Source organism: Daktulosphaira vitifoliae, unplaced genomic scaffold (genome assembly GCF_025091365.1).
Source record: "Daktulosphaira vitifoliae isolate Bord-2020 unplaced genomic scaffold, ASM2509136v1 Scaffold_1, whole genome shotgun sequence".
Lineage (NCBI taxonomy): Eukaryota > Metazoa > Arthropoda > Insecta > Hemiptera > Phylloxeridae > Daktulosphaira > Daktulosphaira vitifoliae.
Window position 1 is genome coordinate 85830143 of NW_026099572.1, and position 27117 is coordinate 85857259.

Below are 27117 nucleotides of genomic sequence, written 5' to 3' on the forward strand. Positions count from 1 at the left end.
CGTTTAATGTTTAACATTAAAATATACTCCATAATTGATTTCATGTGTGCTTCAATATTAAAAAAATAATATTTTATTAAAAGTAAAAATATTAATACATAATTATATAAATTTTTATTTTTATTACACGTTTATTTATTTCTTTATTGCGTAAAATTAGTTAGTACTCAGTAATTAAAAAATTGATTGAAAATGATATTTCCAAAAAATATTAGTTTTTTAGCGAAAAAATGAGATATGTATTTATTACAATACATTGTAATTTTATTTACTCATATACATAGGTTCGTTATAACTTTAAAAAATAATTTATTATATAAATTCCAACAATAAAAAAATAAAGGTTTAATTTTTGTAAAATACTAATATACGATATAAGCGAATTTGTTTCTATACAGTCTTGTGAGGTAAAAATTTGATAATGTCAATAAAAATGAGATTAATTTTTGTACATAAATTAATCTAGTGTACATTATTTAATGATATACGCTCAATAATTAATAGTTGTTAATAAATGTGTTATATACATGTTAAAATACATATAATTATTAATAATTTATAATGAATTCTTAGTTAAAGAAATTATATTTCTAAACATGCCATAAAATATTAAGGATAGATTTCAAATAAACTATAAAATAGATTCTTTTATGAACCATAGTAATAAAGCCGCAAAAACAACTATTTTTGGTTCCATTTTGGCACGACTTACTGGTAAAGTGCATGAATGTATAAGAGGCATGAAAATTAATTTATGGAGTGAATAAAAAATCATCTGAGAACGATTTTTAATTCGATCGCTAAACAAGTTCAAGGCAACACTGATTTGAGTTGAAAAGTCCTATTAATAAAAATTAATCTCTGCGTTAATTATCGGTAAATCACCAGAGAAAACTAAAATAATTGGGAAAATTATTTAGTCATAGGCACTTAGCATTTTTATATCGGAAATACAGAATGGGTAAAGAATAATTTCGAAACGTTAAAAGAGGCAATATTTCTGATACTAGAGAAAAAAAGTGCATTTTTCAAAAGTAATGAGGCTTTTTAAAAAATAAAAGTAAAATTCAATGACGAAGGTGTTGAAAGTATGGACATTTTAAAGTGGAATGTCACACAAGTCAGCATAGGCTAAATTTGTATAAACCATCAAATGCAGTAATAATCAAAATAATAGTGCGGGAAATTAAAATATTGCAATTACTCTCGTAAGTAAAATCGCGTGATGCCGTCATTGTGCATATAATGAAAGAAAAAAGCGCTACTTAAATGGACAGTTAAGTAGCAGTAATAATAATGAGTGATAACAGAAACAGCAAATTAGAAGGTGTACTGGTAAGCGCTAACGTAAGAACAATTTCATATATGCAAAGAGAGCACATAAAATATGCATCGGCTGATTGTAATCATAACATAACGATTTTAAATTTTTAGTCGACATGGGCACAGATACGAGTTCAATTTAAATATCAGGCTTAAAAAAAATGTTATCATTTTATTTCTTCTTTTTACTAATAAAGTAATATTATATCTTCGTATAAACATTTTACCAGCAAACGAAGTGCAAAAATCATAATTGGAAATGATAATTACCCCACCACGTAGTACGTGCGTGCTAACAATCTCGTCCGACGAATCAATTAAATATAACGTAATTATGAGAAAAAAGTAAGGATTGAATGGTAATGTTATTATCGGGAATAGTATTAGTCCGGTTTTCCTTAACAATAAAGTCATTAGTAATACGTAAAATTTTCAGAAGGGCCGAATACTATTTGACGAATTCAAACAAGTAATTTAAACTGGAACCCTTATAAGAACGAAGTATTCACAGTGGAAAGAAGTCCTTATTTAAAAATAGAATTAAGAAATTGGCGAAACTGTTTAATACCAGCCATTTAAACTGCAATGAAAAGAGAAAATTAATAGTTCAATTCTCTATGTGACTCAATATAATACTTGAAAGAGACATCGTTTCTCGCTAAACAATAAGTATTTTATTTGGAATGAAAAATTAGTATTCATAAATTTAAATAAGTATAACGCATAAGACTTTAAAATATTTTTTAACATTTTTTTCATGTAAATTTGTATAAGAAAAATAGTTATTTTTTATTTACCAAAAGTTACACTATTTGGATTTGGAGCTTTCATAAACAGGGGCATCATTTAGATATTTTTTTGGATATGCCAGATTTCAAGTAGGTCATTTTGAAATTTCATCAGGACATGTAAAAATAGATATACCTACTTAAATAAATTATTCTTTTTTTAATTTGTTCATAGATTATGAATCACAATCAACATTAGTAGTAAATATAAATTATAATAATACTTACTATTTTAATATTATATAAAATATAACGTAGCGTGGGGGTCGTAGCAAACGTTGAATTTTATTTTTATCAGTTCATTACCGTTATCAATTATTGCTGTTAGGTACACGGCAAATAAGGCGTGATAAAAACAGTAGCACAGTGAGGTCGTGGCATAGTTGGGAAAAGTAAAGATGATATCTGACAGTGATAAAAATTACTATCTTAAAAAACGCTTCTATGCAAAACTGTAGGTAGTGCTTGATTTTAATAAACTGATGGATTATTCTAAATGCAAAATTGACTCCAATTTTTTTGTTCTACTTCAACTGCCATTTGCATATAGGTCGTGAGTTAAAAATTTTTTTTAACTAAAATACTTAAAGTAAACATTATTTTAACATATATTTAAAAGACGCAGTATTCCCGGAACATTTTCCAAAGTAAAGTTAAAAAGGTTCTACTTTATATACAAATTTTCAAGTTTTCAATTAAGCTTTTTTTAACTTTGAAGAGGCAAAATAATCAAAATAAGTATAAATTTATAATTAATCTAATTTATGTTCATGTAAATTTTATATTTTTTGGCTGACTCATTAAATGGCAAACCCATATAACGTATTTTAATATAAACAAAGAAAAATAGCATGTTTTTTAACTACGGCAACCATTTGCACGTAGAAGATAGGTCGTCGGGACAATTTTTAGCTTCAAAGAATTTGAGAAGGTATTAATTTTACTATAGTGTTTGTTTTTTTTTTTGTGTCTGTTACCACTTTTTCTCAGCTCTCGCCGAACCGATTTCTTTCAACAATAAGTAAAATATCAAAAATTGTAACTAGTCGAAGATATTATCCTCAAAAATTGAAAACATTTTCCTTGTAGTCCGTAAATGAAGAAAATACCAAAAAAATTACGAATTTAAAAATCGCTAATTTTCGCCTTTTTTACAATTTTTTTAAATTAAAATTGCCATAACTTTTTCAAAAATGACTAAATCAATATAATTTTTTTTTAATGCATGATGTTTTTACCTATTATTTGATATATATTTTTTATACATCTGACTCTTTACCTGCCCACTGAGGCGATTCAAAATGACAACTTTTTCAACATAACTCTTAAAAGTGGTCCAGAAATACTGACACTTTTATAAATAACTTAAATTAAAGCTGATGTAATTTACTTTCTTAAGGAAAAGAGAAATTTCAGACTTTAGTTTGTTTTCATGGTAAACATCAAAATTAATAAAAATTTAAGTTTTTTGAAAAAAATTTTTTTTTATATATTTAATTATATAATGCTATAATTTTTTGAAAAATACCTCTTATTCGACATACTTTTTTTTTAAATAAAACTATTTCTCTTTATAAATTTATATACTATAAAAATATATATTCATATATTACACTTATAAATCATAAAACTTGTAGTCAGGATATAAATAAGAAAATAGGAGATCATGTAGCTTTTGGAATAATTTACCAATTTTAGCTTCGATGCGAACCTGAGAAGTTATTAGTTTTACTATGTGTTTTTTTTTGTTTTTTGTCTTTTACCACTTTTTCTCAGCTGTCACCGAACTGTTTTCTTTCAATGATACGCCAAAAGATCACAAATCGTATCTAGTCGAAGTCATTACCATCAAAAATTGAAAAAATATTATTGTTCCCCGTAAATGGGGGAAATCTCCTAAAAAAAATACAAATTTAAAAATCGCTAATTTTTTATTTTTTTTTTCAAATTTTTCTACTTAAAACTGTCATAACTATTTCAAAAATGACTAAATCAATATAATTTTTTTTATAGATGTATAATGTCTTTACCTATCATTTGGTATATTTTTTTTATAAATCTGACCCTTTACCTGTCTACAAGAGGAGATTAAAAATAACAACTTTTTCACTGTTTTTTCTAAATATTTCCATAATTTATTGAAAAATGAACGAATCAAAATAATTATTTTTTATATTTAATACTTAAGTAATTCCCTTTTATTTGATAAAATATTTTTGAAAATTTAACCCTTTACCTACTAAGTTGAGGATTTCAAAAAAACAACATTTTTAACTTCATTTTTGAAAATGTTCCTGAAATACTGCGTCCTTAAAACATGTGTCAAATTAAAGTTTATGTTGCATACTAAAAATTAAAAAAAAAAACCCAGCACAGTCAGGTCGCGGCATAGTGAGGACGTGGCATAGTTGGTACAAGTATAGATGATATCTGACATTGATTAAAATCACTATCATAAAAAATACTTCTATGCAAATCTGTAGATAGTGTTTAATTTTAAGAAATTGGTAGATTATTTCAAAAACAAAAATAACTCTTATTCCCTTAATTTTATCCCAATTAGTTATTTGTTTTATAATTATTATATACGAATAAATAACAATTTTAGTAATTAAATGTAGTATGAAATTGATATTTAATAATTTAATATTGTAATTTTTACGAAGATATTATAAAAATAATAAAGTAGTAGTATATTTCTTTACCATATGTTATAGCACCAGGGCGCTATAACATATATAATATCATCAGAAGCTAATTTCAGTGTTTGTGTTAAATAAATGTTTTGAGAATCATTATTATATGTGAATGTTTAATTTTGGTTAAATAGTTATATTATTATTCTTTATTTCTATGCCGATGCCATATGCTAATATAATATAATATATTAAAGCCCGATAAAATGTTGTAAGACATTGTCCATAGTTTTTAAAAGTGCATTTGTCAAAACAAATTTATTAGTTTCACACTCATATTCATAACGCCAATCTTTGACTCTTTGCTTCCAATTTAATATAAGTGAATGAAATACAGCTCCATCTAAAGACTATAAAACATGTGTCGAATTTGGGTATAAAGTAATGAGTATGATTTCATTATTTTTACAAAACTCGCTCAAATGGATACTAAGATAAGACCGATATCCATAAAAAAAATAACAAATGGTCTTTGAATATTTAATTTTAATATAAATCAAAGGACAATATTAGTTATTTATATGCTCATAAAAGGTTCAGAAGCCAGACTTCTTATAAAATAAATCTGCTGGTTGAGATGGAGGAAACACGTAATTCTTGGTGTTGATTTTAGATGAAGCATCTTCGAATTTGACAATCAGAGACTCATTTTCATTTTGTCTCAAAGATTGACTTAAAACTTTAGAAGTTAATAGATATAATATACTGAGTTTTATAGACACGAGTAGTATCATCATGTAATCGTCTAGGTATGAAGAATTTTAATGTATGCAATTTTACTTATAAAAATTAAATATCGCTNGTCTTTGAATATTTAATTTTAATATAAATCAAAGGACAATATTAGTTATTTATATGCTCATAAAAGGTTCAGAAGCCAGACGATCTTTTTCTGACTTCCCTATTCCCTATCCCGAAGATGCAGATTATAGAACTTTAACTAGTAAAATTTCATATTTGTAAATAATGGAGGTGCCCATATACCTACGCATAATAAAAAAAAACGTGGTGATATTTTCCTTATCTGAATCAGCCTATTCATCATATAAATTTGAACCACGTTGCCCTAATAAGTTCTCTTTTTGAAGCTAAATATTATTTAACCTCGCCATCTTTCCCCGTCTAACCCTAATACTGAAGACTATTTTATTCTTGTATTACATTTTTTCTATTCAAAAATGAATGTAGACTAACAGGAGTAAACTTTTAAAATTATTTTATGCTAAAAATAATTTTTCTCAAACTTATATCATAAATAATCTATCTAATGAAATTCATAAAAAAATATCAGCTAAATAACAATTGCATAAATATAATAGCTCAAATACCTTCAAATGCAAAAATTCAATAGTAAATATTTGTAAGTTTTCAATGTAAAAAATAAAAAATTCTATTAAGTATTTAGTGATCAATACATATGTTTCTATACTTTAGTAAATTTAACGTTAGCTAATATCACACATTTGTTTTTTTTCATTAAAAAAAACAAAAATGTACAGAATATACATAACATGATTTCTCCTCTATGATGTTAAAAAACAAAATAAATTATTTAAATTGAAAATTTAATATTTTATACTGTGCGTTAGTAGCAAAAGTAAACATTTTAAATTACGCATTACTTTATTTTAATAATATATATAATTTAGTTTATAGTTTAATTAAAAAACACGTATATTTATTTGAATAGACTATTTTCATTCCTAAGAAAAAAAATTTGTTATTTTAATCATTATTTGTTGAAAATTCGCATGACAGAAAAATGTATGGAAATTTAACATATAATGAAATATTATTAAAAACAAAATATTTTTTAAAAGTAAAATCTAAATACATAATAATATTAAGATTTTACTTTAAAAATCACACTGATTCTATTTAATTATTTAACATAAACTATTATCATAATTTCTTGAAAATTATGTTAATTTTCATAGGAAAATGTATATAACTATAACTATTATCTAGTGTAAAACGACTTATTTTTCTTTTTTTGACTTTTTCTCATTAAATATTTCATTCAAAATACAAACGAAAATTCTAATTTTAACAAACCCTAAAATACTTCAAATAATTTAATACTGAACGTTAATGAAATATATTTTACCAATATTTTCCTTAAAATTGACTCTACAAAATATTTTGTAACTTAATTTTTTTTTAATAAAAAAAAACTTGTTTATTTTAACATTTTTATAGACCTAACTTATCACAAAAAAAAAAATAATATAATAATTATAAAAAAAGTAACAAAAAATATTGGCTGCATCAAAAATTATGAAATTTGTCATAACATGGTAAACCACTTTGCATGACACCAAAAGTTGTTAATTTATTACAAANAACATGGTAAACCACTTTGCATGACACCAAAAGTTGTTAATTTATTACAAATAATATCTAAAATGATACATGTTTAATGTAATCAATATTAATAAGTAATTTAGGAAATATACGAGGTACGTCCAGAAAGTAAGTTCCGTTTTCTTTTTTATCGCGTTTGCGATATTATCTTAATTACGGTCATATCCGATTATTTCATTTACTTATTTGGAACATTTTAAAATCATTCCGTGACCAGTTAGTGTACGTACGTTACGTGGCGAATGTTTTAAAATGGATAAACGAATAAAAAATTCTGTCATATGTGAGTTACGATGTAACAATCACAGATGATTCGTTTTTTAAACGCAAAGAATATCAAACCAGTTGATATTCATCGTCAAATTTGTGAAGTTTATGGAGAAAATGCTATGAGTGATTCAATGGTTAGGAGGAGATGGGTGCGACGACGAGGCATGCTTAGCCGAGGCATTGCTTTCATCCACGACAATGCCCGCCCACACACAGCAAATGTGGCGAAACAACTTCTTGTAGATTTTGCATGGGAACAATTTAATCATCCGCCCTACAGTCCATATTTAGCACCCAGTGATTTTCATCTTTTTTTACACATGAAATTATTTATGGGTGGCCAGGAACTTCAACGAAGATGATGAGGTGAAAAAGGCTGATAGCACATGGTTACAATCACAGGCGTCATCTTTCTATGATGAAGGGATACAAAAACTAGTATCTCGATATGATAAGTGCTTCAATATTGGTGGTAACTATGTTTAAAAATAAAGTTGTACTTGTATTTTATATTCAAATAAAATTTATATTAAAATTTACACATTTACATGTTTTTATTGCCCAACGGAACTTACTTTCTGGATGTATCTCGTACATTTTTTTTTTTTTTGTGTCAAAACACTACCTTTATTTAGAGAATTTATTTGTAACTTGAATTTCTATCAAATCTGTAAATACTAATTTAATATTTTCTTAAATAATAGCGTTTAAATTGTTAATTTAAGTTTATTATTTTACTTGTTATATCACTTTAAAATTTTAATTTTTCATGATTATGTACATGTATAAAATAAGTGAGACTTAGAATAAGCTACGGCACTTATCATCCCAAAAAGTATTTATTTTTTTATTTATTTCTTTAAGTATACATCCTAGAAAGTTCCTTGATGGCTTATCAGATAGAGCTTTTTAAGCAGATATCGTACTTTTTCCAAAAAAAACTACTGATAATCAAGCTGTTATAAAATGTGTTATACAAATTTTTGCAACAGTAGGGATTGCAGACCGATTAATCTCTGACATAAGTTCATGCTTCGCAGCAAACATTTTTGATGATTACTGTTGTTGCAATATTTATTGTATCAAAACTCAAATTCTATAAGATATTAAATGAAAAACTTGACAGTAGAGCAAAAAAAGTAAAAGATAGTAGAATATATGATGTAACAATAATTGCTGAAGATTCTGTGATGAATGATGTATCCATACCAAAGAAAATCAAGGTAGACTTTAGGACAATGTTAGGAAGCCTAGTTATCTTAATGATTTTAGCATTTAAAATTTTCATTTATTTATTAATCAATTCATTTTTATTATATTCTAAATTGTTATTTTTGTGTTTTTGCGTTTTATGGTATGTATGTTTAATGTTCGTTTGTTTATGTCAAATAAGATTTAAAAATTATTATTTTTATTTCTTATAAGAATGGCGACCCTTAACATACGAGTACACACTTAAATAGTTCTATATTAGAATAAAATTAAAATAAAATAATAATAGTTAAACTATAAAATGTAAAATAGTTAGAGGTAATATAAATATACAAAATAAACACACTATATATTATTTCAACGTGTGTCATTTAAATTGAAATGTATAAAAATCTATACTATTCAATTTATTTCACGAGCTTAGTATTCTATCTATTGAATTATTACAACAATAATTTTTGACGGTGGAATTCTATATGATATGTTTTAACCATTTTACTATTAAAACTAAGGACCTCAATTTTCAAAAGTAATTTGGAATAAATACATTTAATACTTAATAGATACGCGCAATGTTGCAAAATAAGCTTCTATATTCTAAAAAAAAAAAAATTAAATTTGGCTATGAGCATCTAATTGATTTTTTCTATAGTGACAACTTTAAACTGAAAATTTTAAAGAATATATTTTGAACAAATTCTATATTATATAACCGGGGATCCAAATTTCAGTCACAGACTTAAAAATTGATAAGCAAGAGTGAAATAAAGTATCTTTAAGCAAAAAATATTATAAGATCTCAACGATTCCACTTAACAAACTCTTATTGCTTTTTTATAAACACCATGAAAATGTTTAAAAAAATAAAATCCCGAGACAAAGTAAATTATCTATTTGTAATTGTCAAATAAAACAATTTGTGATATTTGTTCAAATTTACTACTATTAGTTGTTTATTTTATGTTCGCCATTTATCTGTAGTTATTGTTAATGTTATGTTATTTAGTATACAGGGTGGCCCACCACTCACTGACAACTTAAATAACATTTGATCCAGTTAATATTTTTAGTTAATTTTTTTTTTTAAATAATAGTTATACGTTAGGTCTATAGCTATATCTCAATAATTAATTTTTTTACATTTTATTAAAAATATTAATTATTTTAAAATTTTAAATAAAATGTAAAAAAAAAATCTAAGATAGCTATTTTGTAGAGTAGAATTTAAGAAAAATTTTAGTAAAAAAATATCTTATTAATATTCAGTAGTAAATATTCTGTAGCGTTTTGAAGTTTGTGAAAATTTGAATTTTCATGTACTATTTTACGGTATTAAACATTGAAATACGTATTGAGAAAAGGACAGAAGAAAACGCTATCTTTTCAATATACTTTTGAATGAGAGTGATAAGTAATAATTGCCTTATCTAATTTCTTATCATGGTATTTATGCCAAGTTTGTAATGTATACACACTATCATCATATGTATACACAGTAATCATGAAAAGATAGCGTTTTCTTCTGTCCTTTTCTCAATACGTATTTCAATGTTTATAACCGTAAAATAGTACATGAAAATTCAAATTTTTACAAACTTCAAAACGCTACAGAATATTTACTACTGAATATTAATAAGATATTTTTTTACTAAAATTTTTCTTAAATTCTACTCTACAAAATAGCTATCTTAGATTTTTTTTTTACTTTTTATTTAAAATTTTAAAATAATTAATATTTTTAATAAAATGTAAAAAAATTAATTATTGAGATATAGCTATAGACCTATCGTATAACTATTTTTAAAAAAAAAATCAGCTAAAAATATTAACTGGATCAAAAGTTATTTAAGTTGTCAGTGAGTGGTGGGCCACCCTGTATAATATAAATTAATACATATTATGTTTTATTAAAATTTATACTAGTCGAAAACGAAAATTTTATAGATAGCCGAATGTTACACAACTTATATTATTATTGGCGTTATTATAAAATCGGGTAAATGCCTTTTCATTTTTTTGTCAGTATTATTAATAGTATACTACTTTATAATACAAAAAACACAATACAATTATTAATACCACACACATACTATTATAACAGAATATATAGTAAATTGCAAATTTAATTAAACTATAATCTTTTTCAAAATCAAGAAAGTCTAAACTAAGACACAATTTGGCAAGCACGTATGTGTTTATTCCCATTTTTGTCAGCTTTTTTTACATATGCAAATATACGTTAACTAAAAATTATTATTATTTTTAAGGTTTTCATTATTATTTACTTAAATTTACTATTTAAATTTCAAAAATAAATGCAATAAATTATAATAATATAAATTTAAATAAACTTTTTCGATGACTATATATATATATATACATCAATTTAATAAAAAGTTATTCCAAGTTATTCAGAATATATTAGAGTAAACATGAAGGTGAGTATACCTATTATATTTAAGCAATCAATTAAAATCTAAAAAATCATTATTTTTTGTTCTAGAATTGGCAATTAATTTTATTATTTTTGGTAAATTCTTGTTTGATATTTAATGAAGGTAAATTTTATATTACATTTTAATGTCTCTTAAGTTTACCAAATATATTTAAAAATACATGTATTTTTTAAATTAATACTGCACTACCGAAACATTTTTAAAAGTTAATTTGATTAAGTTTTAAAAATCGATAAGTTTAAAAAGATATATACATACATACAATGTGATTTACTAAGTTTACTACCCTAAATATTTCGTTAAATAATGATTTTTCCATAAAAATGTATACATTCAAGTTTAATAAATTTTTATAAACCATTATAAATATCTAGTTTATCATAAGGAAAATTCTATACGGTACAATTTAGGGATAAGTTACAAAAGTTAAATGGAAACTATTATTATTTTTACTATTAAAATTATAAACAGTTTTAATCTCAAAAAAGGTGATAGAAAATATTTAATTGCATTTTTTAATTGCCATACAAATTGGTTTAGAAGTATATTTTGGTCTATTATGAAAACTGTGGACCAGCAAAATGATTAAAAAAAAATTATATTGATTTATTCATTATTGAAATAGTTTGGCAGTTTTAAGTAAAAAAAATTGAAAAAAAAAATAAAAAATGTGCGATTTTTAAATTTGTAATTTTTTGGGGATCTTCCTCATTTACGGTGTTGTAACTCAAAAATAAAAATATTAAATAATATTCTAAAAAATAAAAAGGGGTCAGAATGATTATTATTGTTGGTGTAAAAATGTGTAAGTGAGAGTTACCTTTTGATTCGGGGTGTAGTTCGAGGGTCATAAAATAACGATGTAAAAAAAATCTTACCTGGTAAATTATCTGGTTCTTATAATTATCCTTAGTGCTGATATCGGTGAAGATGATAAATAAAATACACAAGTTCAGATTTTTAGTTCACAAATTAACACATAAAATTTAGACAATGACGATTAAGACGTTCGTATAACTTAATGCGGACCACGAAAAGAATAGCCCAAATACGGAGCACGAAAAGAATAGCTCAAATACAGAGCACGAAATGAACAGCCCAATACGGAGCATGAAATGAACAGCCAGGAGCAAGGGTTTGCTCTGGCTTTTTATAATCTTTTTTACCCCCAAAAATCGTCACTGTCGAATTTTTAGTATAATTGTTTATTGATAGTAAGCATGAAAAACACAGAGATCAATACAGATGAATAGAACATAAATTATTTTGAAATTTACATATAAAACATTAACATGTTTTTTACAAGCAAGACGAAAATTGATACAATGCATTTAACTATTAATAGTAGAATAACAAAGATGACAAAAATAATATACAGGGTGGCCCACCACTCACTGACAACTTAAATAACTTTTGATCCAGTTAATATTTTTAGCTGATTTTTTTTTAAATAATANGTTTGTAATGTATACACACTATCATCATATGTATACACAGTAATCATGAAAAGATAGCGTTTTCTTCTGTCCTTTTCTCAATACGTATTTCAATGTTTATAACCGTAAAATAGTACATGAAAATTCAAATTTTTACAAACTTCAAAACGCTACAGAATATTTACTACTGAATATTAATAAGATATTTTTTTACTAAAATTTTTCTTAAATTCTACTCTACAAAATAGCTATCTTAGATTTTTTTTTTACATTTTATTTAAAATTTTAAAATAATTAATATTTTTAATAAAATGTAAAAAAATTAATTATTGAGATATAGCTATAGACCTAACGTATAACTATTATTTAAAAAAAAAAATTAACTAAAAATATTAACTGGATCAAATGTTATTTAAGTTGTCAGTGAGTGGTGGGCCATTCTGTATAGATTTTATTTTGGTGAGGAAGGATTTTTAAAGTAATTATTAATTGATTTATGATCGAACCACATACACTACAATGTAGTTAAATAGTGTGAGATTTTTGACTATTTCTCTTAAATGTTTATCTAAGTTTTTTGTTCGAAAGGTATCATGTCCTTGTAAGAATATAATGTAAAATGAAACAAGTTAAAATGTACCATTTCTATGGATAGAAGTGGTGACTATTTGAAATGAAAAAGAATATATTAATAAATACTGAAAAGATAGCATTGTTGAGTACATGAACAGGGTATTTTAGTGTTGTCTCGTATAAATAATCATGATGATTATATTACGACAACGGGGTACAAGGAAAATGTTTTCAATTTTTGAGGGTAATTTCTTCGACTAAATACAATTTTTGATATTTTACATATTGTTGAAAGAAATCGGTCGACGAGAGCTGAGAAAAAGTGGTAACAGACACAAAACAAAAAAAAAAAACATATAGTAAAACTAATATCTTCTCAACTTCTCATGGAAGCTAAATTTATAAAAAAATTTTAAGGTTTTTTGTATACTTATTTCATAGTTATCAGTTCGACCACACATCGAATATTTTTCAAAGTTTATTGTAATTAATATCGATTTAAATGAACAATTATGAGAGGTAACATAAGATACAATACCAACCTTAGATTTAATTTAAAAATTATTCAAAAATATTTTTATTTGAATAATATTTCAAAAATATCCGAATACATTTTTATTCATATTATTTTAAAACAATATTACACAAATAAAATTTTATTTCAATAAATATATATTGTCTCATCTAAAAACAAATTAAAAATAGTTACAAACAGAGTTTTAATGCAATAACATTTTTTTTAAATTTTAACAACAGTTAATTTAACATATTATCTTAAAATATTTTTAAAAAATTATATTAGTTTCTTTTTTTTAAGACGAAAGATATTATTATATAAATATTATTTTTGTATTTGTACAATAATTTATATAACTTATAAAGATTCCTAATTATTTGCAATCGTTGAATTTCGAATTAAATTAATTTAAACAAATAATCAATCAAGATTTATTGCTGCATAATTTCTTCAATTTTGCCATTAATATATTTGATACCCAAATATTTCGAAATTGTGAAATTACCACGTAAATGATATTTTTAATAATTGTAGAAAATTTAATTATAAATTAGAATTGTACCACCATAGCTGGTGAATTATGATTTGACATTTAAATTCCAATTCAACAAATTTATATTAATTTAAGAAACTTGTATATGAGAGCTAAATACTTAGGGTAAATAACTTTGAGATATGTTATTAAATTTTTGAATTGCATAAATGTAATATAATGCTATACATTTTATCATATTTTCTAGAATATTGCCTTTTTTTTATAGGAATATATATATATATATTTTTTTCTTTATTGCTTTTATTAGTACATTAAGGGCCATAGCGACCTCTCCTTAGGAGGAGGTTTTCTTAACCATTTATACTCTGGAACGGGTGGTTAGTCTGTCGCCGGAGAGTGGAACGGTGACTCCAATTACCAAACTGATATCTTGTTTGGCAAATGAAGACGCCCGTGATCGAGTTTCGAATCCGAGACAGTGCGCATCAAGCACTATTCAATAATAATTAATATTCAATAATTTGATATTGACACGGCCCGCGTCGCTTCGTTATACACGATGCCACGCGACTCGTGCCACCTTTATCAGCCGTCGCCCTACTATGAGTATTTGACTGACCAACACCGCGTGTTATACGCTATGGCGCAAAGTCCGGAAAAATGCCGCACGGCCGACGACGACCCGCCGCAAATGGTGCGACAGTCGTTCTCCCGTTGTGAAAGCGACAACGCCGACCAACCGAACCGCACCCGCGAACCGTCGCCTACAACGCTGCTACCCATTTTGCCGTCCAAGGATTACGCCGGACATCGCGTGGTCGACGCCATCGAAAGTGCCGCGACATTATGCGAAGATTATCATTACTGTGTTTATCTTTTCGGTTTGTTCTATTTTTGTTAACATAATCTGTTGTCGCTCATTTAATAAACGGCCCACGGGTCTTTACCCTCAAACCAGTCTCGACCACATTTTTGCGACGTAAGTCGTGTCAATATTCAATAATTTAATATTGTAATTTTTACGGAGATATTATAAAAATAATAAAGTAGTAGTATATTTCTTTACTTTTAACGCGTATAAAAATTTAAAGAGCTTGACGCAATACTTTTTAATAAGAAATATTTGTTACTTATAATAAAGTTATTAGTTTTATACACTGGACAAAAGGAATTTTCATCAGAAACAAAAATGTACTTTTCTAAATCAACTTATATTGATGTTTTCATATATGCAATTAAACTTTTTCTATCACTTCTAAGTTTTAATATTAATACTTATTATTGAAAAATACGTATTTACATATAAAAAAAAAATAATTACGAATAAAAAAAATTGTTATAAATTAATACTAATTTTGATTATTAATATGATAAAAAAAAATTAAATGACATATTTAACCTATTTTGTTAATCCTTAAAAGTTGATTTTTGTGAAAGTGTATAATAAAAAAAAAATTTATTTATTACAATAACTTTTAGCTCAATTGGCAAGTTTGAAATTGACATCATTAAATAGAAAATTTTATGAGAATTAAAAAAATTGTATTGTTAAGTTTAATATGCAGTCAGGAAATTTTATAATTTATATTTATATTAAATTTATCAGAAAAGCTCAATATTTTTTTAAATTTTTATCGTAATAGATAACTGAAATAGAAATAATATTAATCATTTCCTAGTAACTTTTGGTGTTTAAAAAGATTCTATATTTGAAATATTCAGAAGTTAATTAATTTTAATGATTTATTTAAACTAAAAGAATCAATCAAAACAAAGTTGTTAAAAAATTTACTCAATTGAGCGTATTATAAAACTTGATTTTAAATGTAAAAATCCATTATTAATTCAGCAGAAACTAACAATCACTTATTTTTAGAAATAATTTATATAACATGTTCACAAAAAATTTAGAATATTAGCTTCGATGCGAAGCTTAGAACGTATTAATTTTACCATGATGTGTTTATTTTTTTATTCTTTTGTGTTTGTCACTACTTTTTCTCAGCTCTCACCGAACCGATTTCTTTTAACAATACGTCAAAAGATCAAAAATCGTATCTAGTTAAAGACATTACCCTTAAAAATTGATAAATTTTCCCTCGTTCCCCGCAAATGGGAGAAATCTCCAAAAAAATTACAATTTTTAAAATTGCTAATTTTTTATTTTTTTTTTCTTAAACCTTCCATAACTTTTTCAAAAATCAACAAATCAACAAAATTTATTTTTATATTGAAACCTTAGATAATTTCCTTTCATTTGATGTCATTTTTTTTGAAAATCTAACACTTATTCTACTCATAGGAAGAATTTAAAATAGCAACTTTTTTACAAAAAATAACTTTTGAAAATGTTCCGGAAATATTCACAGTTTTATTTAATCTTACATTAAAACTTATATTATATACTTTACTATGAAAAAAAAAAAAATCTAAATATACATTTTCTTCTTGATGAAAATGGCTACTGTATTCAATAATATGCTATTTTTGTGTTAAAATTTTGGGATTTGTATTAAGATATTTAAAATATCTTATAAGGGGAATACACTAACTTTCATAAATATTATATGATTTAATTGACATAGAAAAAAGTTCATAAGACATAAGAAATTAAACTCATTTAAATTTTAGATATTTTAAAATAAAATAAAATACAAAACCTAGAATTTTTACACAAAAAAGCATATTTTTGAATACAGTAACAATTTTTACTAAAAATAAAATTTATATTTCGAAATTTTTTTTTAACATAGTGAAGTATATTATATAAGCTTTAATTTAAGATTAAATAAAACTGTGAATATTTCTGTAACATTTTCAAAAGTTAAGTTAAGTAAATTTTTGTAAAAAAGTTGCATTTTTAAATCCCCCCCTATGAGTTAAATACGTGTTCGATTTTCATAAAAATGATATCAAATGAAAGAGAAATGTCTAAGGTTTTAAAATAAAAATAAATTATGTTGATTTTTGAAAAAGTTATGAAATGTTTAAGAAAAAAATGACAAAATTTATCGATTTTAAAAATTGTAATTTTTTGGAAGATTTCCCTCATTTGTGGGGAACGAAGAAAAATTTTTTAATTTGTAAGGGTAATGTCTTTAACTAGATACGATTTATGATCTTTTGACGTATTGTTGAAAGAAATCGGTCCAGTGAGAGATGAGAAAAAATGGCAACAGACATAAAAAAAAAAATAATAATAAACACATCATGGTAAAATTAATACCTTCTCAAATTCGCATCGAAGCTAAAAATAGAATTTTAGTTTCTCATAAGGTTATAATTTTTATTAACCATGAATTTGAAAAAATGAAAATTTTAGTTGAACTATTTCTATTTAATTAGAACTTTTTTAGTAGTCTAAATCAAATTCTGATATTGTTAAAATTAATTAATAATTGTGATAATGTAGCAATTAAAACCAAATACTCGGACAACGAAAAACTATGTCAAAAAGGCACAACGTCAAAAGCTGCTAAATATGGTGACATTGAAACATTAAAATTAGCTGTCAAGAATAAATGCGAATGGGACGAAGATACGATTCAAATGGCGGCAGAGAATGGACATTTAGATTGCTTAATATACCTTCATAAAAATAAATGTGAATGGGATGAATCAGTAACGGCAGCAGCAGCTTTTTATGGGCATTTAGATTGTTTAAAGTATGCCCATGAAAATGGGTGTAAATGGAACGAAAGCACAACTAGAGCTGCTGCTGTAAAGGGGTATCTAAATTGTTTTAAATATGCACATATTAATGGATGCGAAATAGATGGAGCTGTCACAGCAATAGCTGCTTATTATGGATATAAAGAACTTTTAGAATATGCTAACCAATATGGAGGTAAAATAAGTATAGACACAATTAGAGCTGCTGCTGGACAGGGACATTTAGACTGCTTTCTTTATGCCTATAAAAGTGGTTGTGTGTGGGATGAGACGGTAACAGCAGCAGCTGCTTTTAGCGGTAATATAAATATTTTAAGATTCGTTCACGAAAAAGAGTTCCCCTGGGATAAATATACAACAATGAATGCTGCTTTAAGTGGTAGTATAGAGTCTTTAAAATATGCACATACAGAACATTGCGAATGGGATGAAACAGTAACGGCAGCAGCTGCTTATAATGGGCATTTAGATTGTTTAATGTATGCACGTGAAAATAAATGTAAATGGGACGAAAGAACAACTAGAGCTGCTGCTGAAAATGGGCATATAGAATGTTTAATGTATGCATATGAAAATGGATGCAAATGGGATGAAAGTACAATTAGAGTCGCTGCTGAAAATGGGCATATATAATGTTTAAAATACGCTCATGAAAAAGGATTTGAATTTGATGAAAGCATAACTATAGCTGCTGCATCAAGCGGCTGTTTAGACTGTTTAATATATGTTTACGAAAATGGATGTGGATGTATTAAGGGTTTAACTATAGCAGCTGCATCAAGTGGTAATATCGACTGTTTAAAGTATGTCAACGAAAAGAAATGTAATTGAGATGAGGGTACAACTAGAGCTGCTGCTGCAAGTGGTAGTATCGACTGTTTAAAGTATGTCCACGAAAAGAAAAGTAATTGGGATGAGGGTACAACTAGAGCTGCTGCAAATGGACATTTAGACTGCCTAAAATATGCCCATGAACATGGGTGTAAATGGGATGAAGGTACGACAAGAGAGGCTGCTGCAAATGGACATTTAGACTGCCTAAAGTATGCCCATAAAAATGGATGTAATTNTACAACTAGAGCTGCTGCAAATGGACATTTAGACTGCCTAAAATATGCCCATGAACATGGGTGTAAATGGGATGAAGGTACGACAAGAGAGGCTGCTGCAAATGGACATTTAGACTGCCTAAAATATGCCCATAAAAATGGATGTAATTGGGATGAAGGTACGATGAGAGAGGCTGCTGAAAATGGACATTTAGACTGCCTAAAATATGCCTATAAAAATGGTTGTGTAAGCGACGTAGACATAACAAGAATTGCTGATTTAAATAAACCAGTCAGTTACTTTCATTACAATTATGGAGAAATTGAATTTAATAATAATTTTGCACAACCATTAGATAAATATATTGTTTTTAAAAGTACTCAAAATGTTTACCCTGATATAATCAAATATTGTACTAAATATAGATATTAGTTTTCTGTTCAAATTTTTTATTTCTATATTCATTAAAATATTTCTTAGGCGTATTTTTGACATTTTACTTGTTTAAATAATATTTAACTTCATAATATAAAAAAAATCATATATATTTTATTAACATTTTTTTTCTGTTGGTAACGCCCTGTTTCAAGAAACTTTGTAATATTACTTTATCACTTATAATATTAGCATATAATATGATGTTATCATTTATATATTAATAAACAAGATCACCTTTTGAAGGTTCTAAAAATCAATTATAAATAAATAAATAATTATTTACGTTATTTAAAATTGTTATTATTGATAAATATATTATAGAAATATAACAATATAATAAAATGTGATATTTTATTAATTTTAAGATACTTTTTTGACAGAGAAGTCATTTCAAAAACTTAAGTTCCAGTGTTTAATTAAATAATCAAAAAAGTATTGCTTAAATTGATACATATTATAGCTACCTTAATAAAATAATAAAGAGATAAAAGAATGTAGCTCATTTTTTTAACTAGAAACTTTTTACAACCAGTTCTTAATCGAAACTCATAAAAAGAAATGTTTACTTTATTTATCTTTTTTGAAAGTAAGGGTACACGTTAAAATTTAGTTACTGGACACAACGAATAATAGTATAAAACAAGATTCCTCACACGAAACCTTAAAAAAATAAAAACGAGGATTGCCAACATACTTAGCAAAAAATTAAAATAAAGTAGGATTTATAAAATAAAATAAAAAAACTGAGCATCGAAGTTAATTTAATATTTTCACAAATAATTTGAATAATAAAACTTATGTTGTTCAATTTTTGTGTTATAATTAAATTAAGCTAGTAAATAAGTCCCTTCGTGGTCATTAGCTGGAACTAAATATTGAAAATGTTAATAATTAAATTCTAATGGAATAAAAAGTTGCAGATTAGTCTCCTGATTATGGGAAAAAAAATTTTTTATTTAAACTATGTAAAATATTAATTTAAAAAACGTTGGCTTAAAAATAAGGTTTTTTATCAAATGTTACATTGTTTAAGTATTTTGTAATATTTTTTGTAACCAAAAAAAAAATAATATTTTTTTTCTCCAAAATTGATAAGTATATTCTTTTTTTATTACTCTGAAAGTTGATTACTTACATTAGTATAATTATTTTATTTAAAAGTATAAAATTTTATCGTGGAATAATTATTTAATTTTAGATTAGGCCAAAAGTTTTTTTATTCATAAATAAACATACAGAAATCCGTTTCTAGGAAACAAAATTTTATATGCTTAGATAAAATAAATAGTTTTCTCCTCAGGAGGCGATTTGACGTGAACGAAGAAAGTTTAAGTATTTTTTCACACAATGACACCTCAAACCGAACATAACGAAAAAGCTATAGCGTTCTCTAAAAAGTTTGTACTTAGTACAAATTGGCGAATGCCGCGCTCGAGTAGTATGTTTACAAAGCCTTCTTGGCAATTACACAAGTTTCAAGAACTGAAATCAGAGCTGAATTTCGTTAAGAACAAACTGGACAACTTCAACAGCGAAACATGGCATGCACATACGACCAAAATGAATCCTGCTGGATTAGTCATTAGTCATCTTAAGAAAAATATACGTCCTGATTTTTTGACTCAAGCTTGGTGTAAGTTCTATGAGATCTTAGGCAATTCTTCTTTGCTTACTCAAGAACGTACATCCAAAGCTAATTTCAACTCTGTACATCTCTGTGAAGCTCCCGGAGCATTTATTTCTGCACTGAATCATTACATATCACTAAATCATCGTAACTTAAATTTCGACTGGTTGGCCATGACACTTAACCCGTACCATGAATCCAATGGTCAACCTGATATTATTACTGACGACCGCTTAATATTGAACACATTAGACAAATGGGAATTCGGCCCGGACTATACTGGTGACATATTTCAACCGAAGTATCACGAACATTTATTGGAGACGGTTTCTAAAAGATTTGTAGACGGCGTAAGTTTGGTAACGGCCGATGGAAGTATAGATTGTCAAAATGATCCAGGAGAACAAGAATGTACTGTCATGCGTTTACATAATTACGAGGTAATGGTAGGTTTGAACATATTAAAAGACAGGGGATCATTTGTATTAAAAACGTTTACGATATTCGAATGTAACACAATTTGTAGAATATATTTGCTTTGTTGTCTATTTGAATCTATCGAAATTCAGAAACCAGCAACCAGTAAGTCCGGGAATTCAGAAATATATATCATATGCAAAGATTACAAAGGTAGAAAATTTGCAGAGCCTTTCATTCAGTCGTTCTTTGAAAGTGAAAATCACGAAAATGCAATGTTTCCTCTTAGACAAATACCCAGAACTTTTATTAACAAAATATTCAAGTGTTCAAGTTATTTTTCCAACTTACAAATAAGAACTATCGAGAGAAACATTAGGTCGTGGTTTCTAAAGGCCGAGTATTATAATGAAATGAAGGATATTCAAAGTTATGTATGCAAAGAGTTTATCAAAAGGTACAATTTAAAACCGATTCGTGAAGACCAAACTCTTATGTCAAAGAACGTATCCAAAAATTATAAAAAGAAGACATTTGACGTCTCGTACGCGGAAAAAATGAGCCGTCATGACTTAAGCCTTCGAGAAGAAGCTGAAATATTGTACAAGGACATGACAAAATTTTGCAATTTAGAAAATAATATATGGAATAAAAATTTATCTGTACGATGTAAAAAATCTAACATCGATGTGTCACAGGTAAAATTTTGTATGGGAAAACCGGTAACGAAAGTACGAGGATCAAAATTTTGCGATGGATCTTTACTTGATTGTAGAAATAAGATAATAGATAAATTTCCTTACGTTGAAAGAACTAGTGATAAAAAAACTCGATGCTCGTATTTTAAATCTCAACTGAAGAACTGTAGATCAGATACAACAGTTTGTGATTTGACAGATATTTATTTGGAAAATCGTATAAACAATGTCAAGTTACAATACAATTGTTTGCATGCTATCTTAGATTCATTGAAGCACACTACGAACGATATGCTACTAATTGGATATCCACTGTACACTCAAATAGCCATCGGATGTCTTTTTGCAATGTCTGGTATGTTTGAGTCGTATGCAATCTTGAAACCTGATTGTAACTGCGGACACGCTTTTGCATTTTTTGGTCTTCAGAGAAACAATAGGTGGCTTGATATTTTATACAAAGTCTTAGACAATATTTTGCCCACCTCTGATGATTACACAGATTCTGACAAAGCCTTAATTTCACTGCTTCCAATACAACATCTCATAGAACAAAAATCTTATCATGAAATAGTTGAACTTAATAACTTATGTCTTTTATATGAAGTCAAACCAATTCTATTAGACTTTCTTCGACCATAGATGTTTTCTTTATACTTAACACTTATGATATGCTATTACAATTATAATCTCAACACCAATAGTGACTTTTATACTGATTGTGACTTCATTTGTATTTTGTCATATGTCTGTAAATTACCTTATAATTCTTATGCTTGCCGCAGTCACTATACACATTGTAATTTATTATTGCATTGCAATCTATTATCGTACATACTGTCGGATGTCTTCATTTTGTTAAGAGAAAATTATACACATCATAATTTGATTTTGTATTAAGTGAATTAATAACTTTTTAATACATTTGATGTGTTTTGTACTTAGATCTTTTTTTTATTTTTTACTTTTCAATTTTTGTTTTTTTTTTGCTCATTTAGTGAGCTAATTTGCAGATTTTTTCGTTAATTTATAAAAAATTATTTTTGAATATATAATTTACAATTATTTCAATATTTTTTTAACATTATTTCATTTAAATTAGTTAAACATTTTTTTTTAGTTGTATACTTTATGATAAAAGTATTAATGTTTTAATTTGAACATAACATTAACATTGTATATTTTTACTGTAAAATCCTAATAGAATTTTAGCAAATATAATAAAGATATTTTTTGTAATTCATGTGTTCAAGTTGTTATTTTTATTTATCCTTACTTTAACAGTGACAATTTGTGCTTTCTAATTATAAATTATTATTTGATGATATTAATTATTTTATTATTAATTATTTTGGTATCATTATGTCGAATGAAAGAAGTATATAAATAGTATTTTTAATAAAAAAACGATAGCACTATGGGGTCACAGCATAGTGTGAGCGTGGCATACTTGGGAATAGTATAGATGATATCAAGCAGTGATTAAATTCACTATCATTAGAAACGCTTTGATGCAAATCTATAGATAGTGTTTAATTTTAAGAAATTGGTGAATTATTTAAAAGCAGAACTCTAACTCAAAAAGACTTCAGGAAAAATTGCAAAGATATCATTGTCATAGGCAATATTTTTTACTGAATCGGCAAACGTTCGTAGCATTCATTTTTGATAAAATTGGCAATTTAAGCTGATTCAAATGCTAAAATTAATTTTTTCGACTCAAAAAAAGAAAAAAAAATTAAATAAGTTTAATTTTATATTCTATATCAATTAGTTTTATATAATATTTATGAAAATCAGTGTACCCAATTATAAGGTATATTAAAATAAATTAAAAAATACAACACCAAGAATTTTAACAAAAAAATAGCATATTTTTTAATAGGATAACAGTTTTCATGATATCTGGACATTTTTTTTTTTTTCATAGTATAGTAATTACATAAGCTTTAATTTAAGATTAAATAAAAGTGTCATATTTCCGGAAAATTTTCAAAAATTAAGTTGAAAAAGTGTAATTTGTGTGTAAAAAATGTTATTTTGAATCCTCCCTGTGGTCAGGTCAAAAGTCAGATTTTCAAAAATGTATATCAAACAAAAGAAGTAAAAATAAAGTATTTATGAAAAAATAATTGTATTGATCATTTTTCAAAAAGTTATAGTAATTTAAAGTTGAAAAAATAAAATCTGAAAATATAAATTTTAACTAGGGCAAACATTTGCACATGGAAGATATGTCGTCAAGACAATTTTATTTTTATGAACTTATAGTACATAAAATTATCTTTATTTTAACATATGTTTGAAACTTGGAGTATTTCCGGAATATTTTCAAAACTTAAGTTAAAAAAGTTATTTTTTTGTGAAAAAGTTGTCATTTTAAATCCCCCCTTGTGGGCAGGTTAATGGTTAAATTTATGAAAAGGTAATGATATTATGCATATATGCATATCTATATAAAAAAAAATTATATTGATATGTTCATTTTTAAAAAAGTTATGGCACTTTTAAGTAAAAAAAATTGAAAAAATTTCGAAAATTAGCGATTTTTAAATTTGTAATTTTTTTGGAGGTTTCCCCCATTTACGGGGAACGAGGGAATTTTTTTCAATTTTTGAGGGTAATGTCTTCGACTAGATACGGTTTGTGATCTTTTGACGTATCATTCAAAGCAATAGGTTCGGTGAGAGCTGAGAAAAAGTGGTAACAGACACAAAAAAAATAAAAGCACATCATAGTAAAATGAATACCTTCTCTACTTCGCATCAAATTAAAATTATGATTTTTGATCATTGATTTTTTTTGGTAATTTAACAAGGAACTTTCTTCAGAAACAAAAATATGCCATTCTAAATCAACTTTTCACGATGTTTTCAAATGTGCAATTAGACTCTTTCTATCACTTCTAAGTTTAAATATTATTAAAAAATAGTATTGACATATGAAAAGAAACAATTAAAACAAAAAAAAATTGTTTTAAATAAATACTGATTATGATTATTAATATGTTATAAATAAGGAAAATGACATATTTAACATATTTTTTTAATTGTTTAAAGTTGATTTTTGTAAATGTTTATAACAAAAAAAAAAAAATTATTTTACCAACACTTTTAGCTCAATTGGCATGTTTGAAATTGACATCATTAAATAGAAAATTTTATGAGAATTAAAAATATTGTATCGTTAAGATTAATATGCAGCCAGAAAGTTTTATAATTACTATTATTTATAAATTTATCAGAAAAGTTCAATATTTTTTTGCTTTTTTATCGTAATAGATAACTTAAATAGAAGTAATAGTAATAATTTCCTAGTTACTTTTGGTGTTTGAAAAGATTCTGCAATTGAAATTCAGAACTTAATTAATTTTAATGATTTACTTTAATTAAATGAACCATTGAAAACAAAGTTAATACCTTCTCAGTTTCGCATCGAAGCTAAAAAAGTAGTTAAAAAGATTTACTCAATTGAACGTATAATAAAATTTGATTATAATTGTAAAAATCCATTATTAATTCAGGAGAAACTAACAATCATTTTTTTTTAGAAATGATTTATAGCGCAAAATGTTACCAACAAATTTGGAATATTCTATTCTAGTAGTAGTAGCACACACAAATAGAGTAAAAAAATTATTAAATTACAAAGTAAAATGATTTAATTTTGTATAAATACTTTAAAAACATTAAAAATGAATGATTTTAATTGTCTGTATGGAGAACATGGGATAAGTAACTGTTTAATTGATAATTAGAATTTTTTTGCAATTTTTGAGAGTAATATCTTCAACTAGATACAAATTGTAATATCATTGAAAAAATTGGTCAAGTGAGAGCTCAGAAAAATGAGCGACAAACACAAAAAAATAATAATAGTAATTAAATTTAGTATGAAATTGATATTCAATAATTTAGTATACGGAGAAATTATAAAAATAATTGAGTAGTTGTTATATTTAAATTTATGCAATACTTTTTAATTAAAAAATGTTGTTACTTATGAATAAATACACTGGACTACAAGGAACTTTCATCAGAAGCAAAAATTTACTTCTCTAAATAATATTTCGCGCTGTTTTCAAATCTGCAATTAGACTTTTTCTATCACTTCTAATTTTTTATATAATAACAAATTACATATAAAATAATAATTAAAAGAAAAAAAAGTTATTTTCAAATTATTACTGATTTGATTTTGAATATGTTAAAAATAATCAGTCCAAATTGTCATTTTTTACCTATTTTTTTGGTTCTTTAACGTAGATGAAAAGTTTTTGTGAAAGTTTATCGTAAAAAAAAATTAAATATGTTGCCGTAACATTTAGTTCAATTGGCAAATTTGACATTGACATCATTAAATAGAAANGCTCAATTGGTAAGTTTGACATTGACATAATTAAATAGAAAATTTTATGACAATTAAAAAAATTGTATCGTTAAGATTAATATGCAGTCAGAAAGTTTTATAATTACTATTTATTGTAAATTTATCAGAAAAGCTCAATATTTTTTTGCAATTTAATCGTTAAAAGGTAACTTAAATAGAAGTAATAGTAATCGAATTTAAATCGAAGTAATAGTAATTTGCATCGAAGCTAAAACTTAAAATTTAATAAAATAATTTTAATATGAGAAATTTCTTCTCGCGAGTGGCGACAACAGTGATGGGATCCTTGATCTAAGTTATTGAATCTAAATGAGATAAAAATCAAATCAGTTGAAAATTTATTCTAATTTAAAATGAATTAAGAAAAAATGCAAAAATTCATTGCATACGCGGGTTGAAACCTCGTACCCCAAGCTTGTAAAACACAAATTTTAACAACTCGGCAACCGTACGTTGCTACCGTCAGCATAAAAAGTTAGCTATTTAAGCTTGTTCAAATTTAAAGTTAATTTTCACGACTTCAAAAAACAAAAGAATTTAAATTAGTTTACCTTCTATGCTATCTCAAATTTTAGTTTCGATGCGAAGCTGAGAAGGTATTAGTTTTAATAAGATGTTTTTTTAGCTTCGATGCGAAGCTGAGAAGGTATTAATTTTACCATGATGTGTTTATTTTTTTTTATTTTTTTTTTTTT

At 25.6% G+C, this 27117-nt stretch overlaps 3 protein-coding genes across 4 annotated transcripts; all 3 read left to right on the plus strand.

The window, feature by feature from the left end:
- The first annotated feature begins 11014 nt into the window (after nt 1-11014).
- LOC126910586 (uncharacterized) lies at nt 11015-19411 on the plus strand. Of its 2 annotated transcripts, XR_007701201.1 has the most exons (4): nt 11015-11091; nt 11157-11211; nt 17544-18800; nt 18951-19411. XR_007701201.1 is itself a non-coding variant. In XM_050663748.1 (3 exons), the coding sequence occupies exons 1-3, from the start codon at nt 11086-11088 to the stop codon at nt 18434-18436; spliced, it is 954 nt and encodes a 317-aa protein (XP_050519705.1). In that variant the 5' UTR covers nt 11015-11085; the 3' UTR covers nt 18437-18866. The 2 variants fall into 2 exon arrangements, 1 of the variants encoding a protein (XP_050519705.1); XM_050663748.1 differs by lacking the exon at nt 18951-19411 and having other exon boundaries at nt 17544-18866.
- Nucleotides 18540-19285, plus strand: LOC126896022 (uncharacterized). The gene is made up of 2 exons (XM_050668446.1): nt 18540-18560; nt 18641-19285. Exons 1-2 carry the CDS (start codon nt 18540-18542, stop codon nt 19283-19285), a joined length of 666 nt encoding a protein of 221 aa, XP_050524403.1.
- A 1227-nt stretch (nt 19412-20638) lies between the features above and the next one.
- Nucleotides 20639-22675, plus strand: LOC126896031 (cap-specific mRNA (nucleoside-2'-O-)-methyltransferase 2-like). Its single transcript, XM_050668458.1, has one exon. The coding sequence runs from the start codon at nt 20639-20641 to the stop codon at nt 22673-22675; it is 2037 nt and encodes a 678-aa protein (XP_050524415.1).
- Nucleotides 22676-27117: the final 4442 nt, after the last annotated feature.